Source organism: Petromyzon marinus (assembly GCF_048934315.1).
Source record: "Petromyzon marinus isolate PM22_M1 ecotype Great Lakes invasive population chromosome 77 unlocalized genomic scaffold, UKy_Petmar_22M1.pri1.0 chr77_unloc.3, whole genome shotgun sequence".
NCBI lineage: Eukaryota > Metazoa > Chordata > Hyperoartia > Petromyzontiformes > Petromyzontidae > Petromyzon > Petromyzon marinus.
In genome coordinates this window covers 159,497-169,496 of record NW_027422623.1, presented here as the reverse complement: position 1 = coordinate 169,496, position 10,000 = coordinate 159,497, and the positions used below count along the sequence as shown (strand labels likewise).

General features: G+C 53.4%; 1 protein-coding gene across 1 annotated transcript in view; it reads left to right on the top strand.

Annotated features, from left to right (window-relative positions):
* INO80E (INO80 complex subunit E) overlaps window positions 1–10,000 on the top strand; it is a 46,131-nt gene that overhangs the window by 24,179 nt on the left and 11,952 nt on the right. The window contains exon 6 of the mRNA XM_076058618.1: window positions 1,530–1,650. Within this exon, the coding sequence (XP_075914733.1) occupies window positions 1,530–1,650 (121 nt within the window). The remainder of the gene's footprint in view (window positions 1–1,529; window positions 1,651–10,000) is intronic.

Genomic DNA, 10,000 nt, shown 5'->3' with positions numbered 1-10,000 from the left:
CAGTGTCTCCCAGTGTCTCCCAGTGTCTCCACTATCTCCCAGTGTCTCCACTATCTCCCAGTGTCTCCACGCATCTCCACTATCTCCCAGTGTCTCCACTATCTCCCAGTGTCTCCCCGTGTCTCCACTATCTCCCCGTGTCTCCCCGTGTCTCCACACATCTCCACTATCTCCCAGTGTCTCCACGCATCTCCCAGTGTCTCCCAGTGTCTCCCAGTGTCTCCACGCATCTCCACTATCTCCCAGTGTCTCCCAGTGTCTCCACACATCTCCCAGTGTCTCCCAGTGTCTCCACTATCTCCCAGTGTCTCCCAGTGTCTCCACTATCTCCCAGTGTCTCCCAGTGTCTCCACTATCTCCCAGTGTCTCCACACATCTCCCAGTGTCTCCACGCATCTCCCAGTGTCTCCCAGTGTCTCCACTATCTCCCAGTGTCTCCACTATCTCCCAGTGTCTCCCAGTGTCTCCACTATCTCCCAGTGTCTCCACACATCTACCAGTGTCTCCCAGTGTCTCCACGCATCTACCAGTGTCTCTACACATCTCCCAGTGTCTCCACTATCTCCCAGTGTCTCCACTATCTTCCAGTGTCTCCACGCATCTCCCAGTGTCTCCCAGTGTCTCCACGCATCTCCCAGTGTCTCCACACATCTCCCAGTGTCTCCACTATCTCCCAGTGTCTCCACTATCTTCCAGTGTCTCCCTGAGTCTCCCCACATCTCCCCGTGTCTCCCAGTGTCTCCCCGTGTCTCCCAGTGTCTCCACGCATCTCCCCGTGTCTCCCAGTGTCTCCACTATCTCCCAGTGTCTCCACACATCTCCCCGTGTCTCCCAGTGTCTCCCCGTGTCTCCCAGTGTCTCCACGCATCTCCCCGTGTCTCCCGGTGTCTCCACTATCTCCCAGTGTCTCCACACATCTCCCCGTGTCTCCCAGTGTCTCCCCGTGTCTCCCAGTGTCTCCACTATCTCCCAGTGTCTCCCAGTGTCTCCCTGAGTCTCCCCACATCTCCCCGTGTCTCCCAGTGTCTCCACGCATCTCCCAGTGTCTCCCAGTGTCTCCACGCATCTCCCAGTGTCTCCACACATCTCCCAGTGTCTCCACTATCTCCCAGTGTCTCCACTATCTTCCAGTGTCTCCCTGAGTCTCCCCACATCTCCCCGTGTCTCCCAGTGTCTCCCCGTGTCTCCCAGTGTCTCCACACATCTCCCCGTGTCTCCCAGTGTCTCCACTATCTCCCAGTGTCTCCACACATCTCCCCGTGTCTCCCAGTGTCTCCCCGTGTCTCCCAGTGTCTCCACGCATCTCCCCGTGTCTCCCGGTGTCTCCACTATCTCCCAGTGTCTCCACACATCTCCCCGTGTCTCCCAGTGTCTCCCCGTGTCTCCCAGTGTCTCCACTATCTCCCAGTGTCTCCCAGTGTCTCCCTGAGTCTCCCCACATCTCCCCGTGTCTCCCAGTGTCTCCACGCATCTACCAGTGTCTCCACGCGTCTCCCTGAGTCTCCCTGTGTCTCTGTCTCCACGTGCAGGAAGAAGAGCCATACTTCCCCATTCCCATCTGCAGTAGGCCCTGTCCCAAGCCTGCCTCGCCTGAGTCCAGTGGGGTTCCCACAACCCCAGCAGCCGACGCCACCTCACTACATCCACACGGTGAGGACCACTACACTCACCACTACACTCACCACTACACTCACCACTACACTCACCACTACACTCACCACTACACTCACCACTACACTCACCACTACACTCACCACTACACTCACCACTATACTCACCACTACACTCACCACTACACTCACCACTACACTCACCACTACACTCACCACTACACTCACCACTACACTCACCACTACACTCACCACTACACTCACCACTACTACACTCACCACCACTACACTCACCACTACACTCACCACCACACTCACCACTACACTCACCACTACTACACTCACCACTACACTCACCACCACACTCACCACTACACTCACCACTACTACACTCACCACTACACTCACCACTTCACTCACCACTACACTCACCACTACACTCACCACTACTACACTCACCTCACTACATCCACACGGTGAGGACCACTACACTCACCACTACTCACCACTACACTCACCACTACTACACTCACCACTACTACACTCACCACTACTACACTCACCACTACTACACTCACCACTACACTCACCACTACTACACTCACCACTACTACACTCACCACCACACTCACCACTACACTCACCACTACACTCACCACTACACTCACCACTACTACACTCACCACTACTACACTCACCACTACACTCACCACTACACTCACCACTACTACACTCACCACTACTACACTCACCACCACACTCACCACTACACTCACCACTACACTCACCACTACTACACTCACCACTACTACACTCACCACCACACTCACCACCACACTCACCACTACACTCACCACTACACTCACCACTACTACACTCACCACTACTACACTCACCACTACACTCACCACTACTACACTCACCACTACTACACTCACCACCACACTCACCACTACACTCACCACTACACTCACCACTACTACACTCACCACTACACTCACCACTACACTCACCACTACACTCACCACTACTACACTCACCACTACACTCACCACTACTACACTCACCACTACACTCACCACTACACTCACCACTACTACACTCACCACCACTACACTCACCACTACTACACTCACCACTACTACACTCACCACTACACTCACCACTACACTCACCACTACACTCACCACTACACTCACCACTACTACACTCACCACTACACTCACCACTACACTCACCACTACTACACTCACCACTACTACACTCACCACCACACTCACCACTACACTCACCACTACACTCACCACTACTACACTCACCACTACACTCACCACTACACTCACCACTACACTCACCACTACTACACTCACCACTACACTCACCACTACTACACTCACCACTACACTCACCACTACACTCACCACTACTACACTCACCACTACTACACTCACCACTACTACACTCACCACTACACTCACCACTACACTCACCACCACACTCACCACTACACTCACCACTACACTCACCACTACTACACTCACCACTACACTCACCACTACTACACTCACCACTACTACACTCACCACTACACTCACCACTACTACACTCACCACTACTACACTCACCACTACTACACTCACCACTACACTCACCACTACACTCACCACTACTACACTCACCACTACTACACTCACCACTACACTCACCACTACACTCACCACTACACTCACCACTACTACACTCACCACTACACTCACCACTACTACACTCACCACTACACTCACCACTACACTCACCTCACTACATCCACACGGTGAGGACCACTACACTCACCACTACACTCACCACTACACTCACCACTATACTCACCACTACACTCACCACTACTACACTCACCACTACACTCACCACTACTACACTCACCACTACTACACTCACCACTACACTCACCACTACTACACTCACCTCACTACATCCACACGGTGAGGACCACTACACTCACCACTACTACACTCACCACTACACTCACCACTACACTCACCACTACACTCACCACTACTACACTCACCACTACACTCACCACTACTACACTCACCACTACACTCACCACTACACTCACCACCACTACACTCACCACTACACTCACCACTACTACACTCACCACTACACTCACCACTACTACACTCACCACTACCACTACTACTCACCACTCACCACTACTACACTCACCACTACTACACTCACCTCACTACATCCACACGGTGAGGACCACTACACTCACCACTACACTCACCACTACTACACTCACCACTACACTCACCACTACACTCACCACTACACTCACCACCACTACACTCACCACTACTACACTCACCACTACTACACTCACCACTACACTCACCACCACTACACTCACCACCACGCTCACCACTACACTCAGCACCACGCTCACCACTACACTCACCACTACACTCACCACCACGCTCACCACTACACTCACCACTACTACACTCACCTCATTACATCCACACGGTGGGGACCACTACACTCACCACTACACTCACCACCACGCACACCACCACCACACTCACCACCACGCTCACCACTACTACACTCACCACTACTACACTCACCACTACACTCACCACCACGCACACCACCACCACACTCACCACCACGCTCACCACTACTACACTCACCACTACTACACTCACCACTATGCTCACCACCACGCTCACCACCACGCTCACCAGCACGCTCACCACTACTACACTCACCACCACGCTCACCACCACGCTCACCACCACACTCACCACCACGCTCACCACCACGCACACCACCACACCCACCACCACGCTCACCACCACACTCACCACCACACTCACCACTACTACACTCACCACTACTACACTCACCACTACTACACTCACCACCACGCACACCACCACACTCACCACCACACTCACCACCACACTCACCACCACACTCACCACCACACTCACCACTACACTCACCACTACGCTCACCACCACGCTCACCACCACGCTCCCCACCACGCTCACCACCACGCTCACCACCACGCTCACCACTACTACACTCACCACCACGCTCACCACCACGCTCACCACCACGCTCACCACTACTACACTCACCACTACTACACTCACCACCACGCTCACCACTACTACACTCACCACTACTACACTCACCACCACGCTCACCACTACTACACTCACCACTACTACACTCACCACCACGCTCACCACCACGCTCACCACCACGCTCACCACCACGCTCACCACCACGCTCACCACCACACTCACCACTACACTCACCACCACGCTCACCACCACGCTCACCACTACTACACTCACCACCACGCTCACCACTACTACACTCACCACTACTACACTCACCACCACGCTCACCTGCACGCTCACCACCACCACACTCACCACCACACTCACCACCACGCTCACCACCACGCTCACCACTACACTCACCACCACGCTCACCACCACGCTCACCACCACACTCACCACCACGCTCACCTGCACGCTCACCACCACCACACTCACCACCACACTCTCCACCACACTCACCACCACACTCACCACTACTACACTCACCACTACTACACTCACCACTACTACACTCACCACTACGCTCACCACCACGCTCACCACCACGCTCACCAGCACGCTCACCACTACTACACTCACCACCACGTTCACCACCACGCTCACCACCACGCTCACCACCACGCACACCACCACACTCACCACCACACTCACCACCACACTCACCACTACACTCACCACCACGCTCACCACCACCACACTCACCACCACACTCACCACCACACTCACCACTACACTCACCACCACACTCACCACCACGCTCACCACCACGCTCACCACCACACTCACCACCACGCTCACTACTACACTCACCACCACACTCACCACCACACTCACCACTACTACACTCACCACTACACTCACCACTACTACACTCACCACCACGCTCACCACCACACTCACCACCACGCTCACCACCACACTCACCACCACACTCACCACCACGCTCACCACCACACTCACCACCACACTCACCACCACGCTCACTACTACACTCACCACCACACTCACCACCACACTCACCACCACGCTCACCACCACACTCACCACTACACTCACCACTACACTCACCACCACACTCACCACCACACTCACCACTACACTCACCACTACACTCACCACCACACTCACCACTACACTCACCACCACACTCACCACCACACTCACCACCACACTCACCACCACACTCACCACCACACTCACCACCACACTCACCACCACACTCACCACTACACTCACCACTACACTCACCACTACACTCACCACCACACTCACCACCACACTCACCACTACACTCACCACTACACTCACCACCACACTCACCACCACACTCACCACTACACTCACCACCACACTCACCACTACACTCACCACCACACTCACCACCACACTCACCACCACACTCACCACCACACTCACCACCACACTCACCACCACACTCACCACTACACTCACCACTACACTCACCACCACACTCACCACCACACTCACCACCACGCTCACCACCACGCTCACCACCACACTCACCACTACACTCACCACTACACTCACCACCACACTCACCACCACACTCACCACCACACTCACCACTACACTCACCACTACACTCACCACCACACTCACCACCACACTCACCACTACACTCACCACTACACTCACCACCACACTCACCACCACACTCACCACCACACTCACCACCACACTCACCACCACACTCACCACTACACTCACCACCACACTCACCACCACACTCACCACTACACTCACCACCACACTCACCACCACACTCACCACCACACTCACCACCACACTCACCACCACACTCACCACTACACTCACCACCACACTCACCACCACACTCACCACCACACTCACCACTACACTCACCACCACACTCACCACCACACTCACCACCACACTCACCACTACACTCACCACCACACTCACCACCACACTCACCACCACACTCACCACTACACTCACCACTAGGGTTCCAGCAGTCTAGCAGTGGCACGGCGGGGTGAACCTTCACCCTCAACCCCCCCTCACCCCCCCCTCAACCCCCCCCTCACCCCCCCCTCACCCCCCCCTCAACCCCCCCCCCCTCAACCCTCCCCCTCAACCCCCCCCCCAACCCCCCCCCTCCATCCCTCCCTCCTTCCCTCATCCTGCAACCACAACTATGGTAGTGGTGGTGGTGATAGCAGTGATGGTGATCATGGTGGTGATAGCAGTGATGGTGATCATGGTGGTGATAGCAGTGATGGTGATCATGGTGGTGGTAGTGATGGTGGTGATAGCAGTGATGGTGATCATGGTGGTGATAGCAGTGATGGTGATCATGGTGGTGGTAGTGGTGGTGGTGGTAGTGGTGGTGGTGATAGCAGTGATGGTGATCATGGTGGTGATAGCAGTGATGGTGATCATGGTGGTGATAGCAGTGATGGTGATCATGGTGGTGGTAGTGATGGTGGTGATAGCAGTGATGGTGATCATGGTGGTGATAGCAGTGATGGTGATCATGGTGGTGATAGCAGTGATGGTGATCATGGTGGTGATAGCAGTGATGGTGATCATGGTGGTGATAGCAGTGATGGTGATCATGGTGGTGATAGCAGTGATGGTGATCATGGTGGTGATAGCAGTGATGGTGATCATGGTGGTGGTAGTGATGGTGGTGATAGCAGTGATGGTGATCATGGTGGTGATAGCAGTGATGGTGATCATGGTGGTGATAGCAGTGATGGTGATCATGGTGGTGGTAGTGATGGTGGTGATAGCAGTGATGGTGATCATGGTGGTGATAGCAGTGATGGTGATCATGGTGGTGATAGCAGTGATGGTGATCATGGTGGTGGTAGTGATGGTGGTGATAGCAGTGATGGTGATCATGGTGGTGATAGCAGTGATGGTGATCATGGTGGTGATAGCAGTGATGGTGATCATGGTGGTGATAGCAGTGATGGTGATCATGGTGGTGATAGCAGTGATGGTGATCATGGTGGTGATGGCAGTGATGGTGATCATGGTGGTGGAAGTGATGGTGGTGATAGCAGTGATGGTGATCATGGTGGTGATAGCAGTGATGGTGATCATGGTGGTGGTAGTGATGGTGGTGATAGCAGTGATGGTGATCATGGTGGTGGTAGTGATGGTGGTGATAGCAGTGATGGTGATCATTGTGGTGATAGCAGTGATGGTGATCATGGTGGTGGTAGTGATGGTGGTGATAGCGGTGATGGTGATCATGGTGGTGATAGCAGTGATGGTGATCATGGTGGTGGTAGTGATGGTGGTGATAGCAGTGATGGTGATCATGGTGGTGATAGCAGTGATGGTGATCATGGTGGTGATAGCAGTGATGGTGATCATGGTGGTGATAGCAGTGATGGTGATCATGGTGGTGATAGCAGTGATGGTGATCATGGTGGTGATAGCAGTGATGGTGATCATGGTGGTGGTAGTGATGGTGGTGATAGCAGTGATGGTGATCATGGTGGTGATAGCAGTGATGGTGATCATGGTGGTGATAGCAGTGATGGTGATCATGGTGGTGGTAGTGATGGTGGTGATAGCAGTGATGGTGATCATGGTGGTGATAGCAGTGATGGTGATCATGGTGGTGATAGCAGTGATGGTGATCATGGTGGTGGTAGTGATGGTGGTGATAGCAGTGATGGTGATCATGGTGGTGATAGCAGTGATGGTGATCATGGTGGTGATAGCAGTGATGGTGATCATGGTGGTGATAGCAGTGATGGTGATCATGGTGGTGATAGCAGTGATGGTGATCATGGTGGTGATGGCAGTGATGGTGATCATGGTGGTGGAAGTGATGGTGGTGATAGCAGTGATGGTGATCATGGTGGTGATAGCAGTGATGGTGATCATGGTGGTGGTAGTGATGGTGGTGATAGCAGTGATGGTGATCATGGTGGTGGTAGTGATGGTGGTGATAGCAGTGATGGTGATCATGGTGGTGATAGCAGTGATGGTGATCATGGTGGTGGTAGTGATGGTGGTGATAGCGGTGATGGTGATCATGGTGGTGATAGCAGTGATGGTGATCATGGTGGTGGTAGTGATGGTGGTGATAGCAGTGATGGTGATCATGGTGGTGATAGCAGTGATGGTGATCATGGTGGTGATAGCAGTGATGGTGATCATGGTGGTGATAGCAGTGATGGTGATCATGGTGGTGATAACAGTGATGGTGATCATGGTGGTGATAGCAGTGATGGTGATCATGGTGGTGGTAGTGATGGTGGTGATAGCAGTGATGGTGATCATGGTGGTGATAGCAGTGATGGTGATCATGGTGGTGATAGCAGTGATGGTGATCATGGTGGTGGTAGTGATGGTGGTGATAGCAGTGATGGTGATCATGGTGGTGATAGCAGTGATGGTGATCATGGTGGTGATAGCAGTGATGGTGATCATGGTGGTGGTAGTGATGGTGGTGATAGCAGTGATGGTGATCATGGTGGTGATAGCAGTGATGGTGATCATGGTGGTGATAGCAGTGATGGTGATCATGGTGGTGATAGCAGTGATGGTGATCATGGTGGTGATAGCAGTGATGGTGATCATGGTGGTGATGGCAGTGATGGTGATCATGGTGGTGGAAGTGATGGTGGTGATAGCAGTGATGGTGATCATGGTGGTGTTAGCAGTGATGGTGATCATGGTGGTGGTAGTGATGGTGGTGATAGCAGTGATGGTGATCATGGTGGTGGTAGTGACGGTGGTGATAGCAGTGATGGTGATCATGGTGGTGATAGCAGTGATGGTGATCATGGTGGTGGTAGTGATGGTGGTGATAGCGGTGATGGTGATCATGGTGGTGATAGCAGTGATGGTGATCATGGTGGTGGTAGTGATGGTGGTGATAGCAGTGATGGTGATCATGGTGGTGATAGCAGTGATAGTGATCATGGTGGTGATAGCAGTGATAGTGATCATGGTGGTGATAGCAGTGATGGTGATCATGGTGGTGATAGCAGTGATGGTGATCATGGTGGTGGAAGTGATGGTGGTGATAGCAGTGATGGTGATCATGGTGGTGATAGCAGTGATGGTGATCATGGTGGTGGTAGTGATGGTGGTGATAGCGGTGATGGTGATCATGGTGGTGATAGCAGTGATGGTGATCATGGTGGTGGAAGTGATGGTGGTGATAGCAGTGATGGTGATCATGGTGGTGATAGCAGTGATGGTGATCATGATGGTGGTAGTGGTGGTGGTGATAGC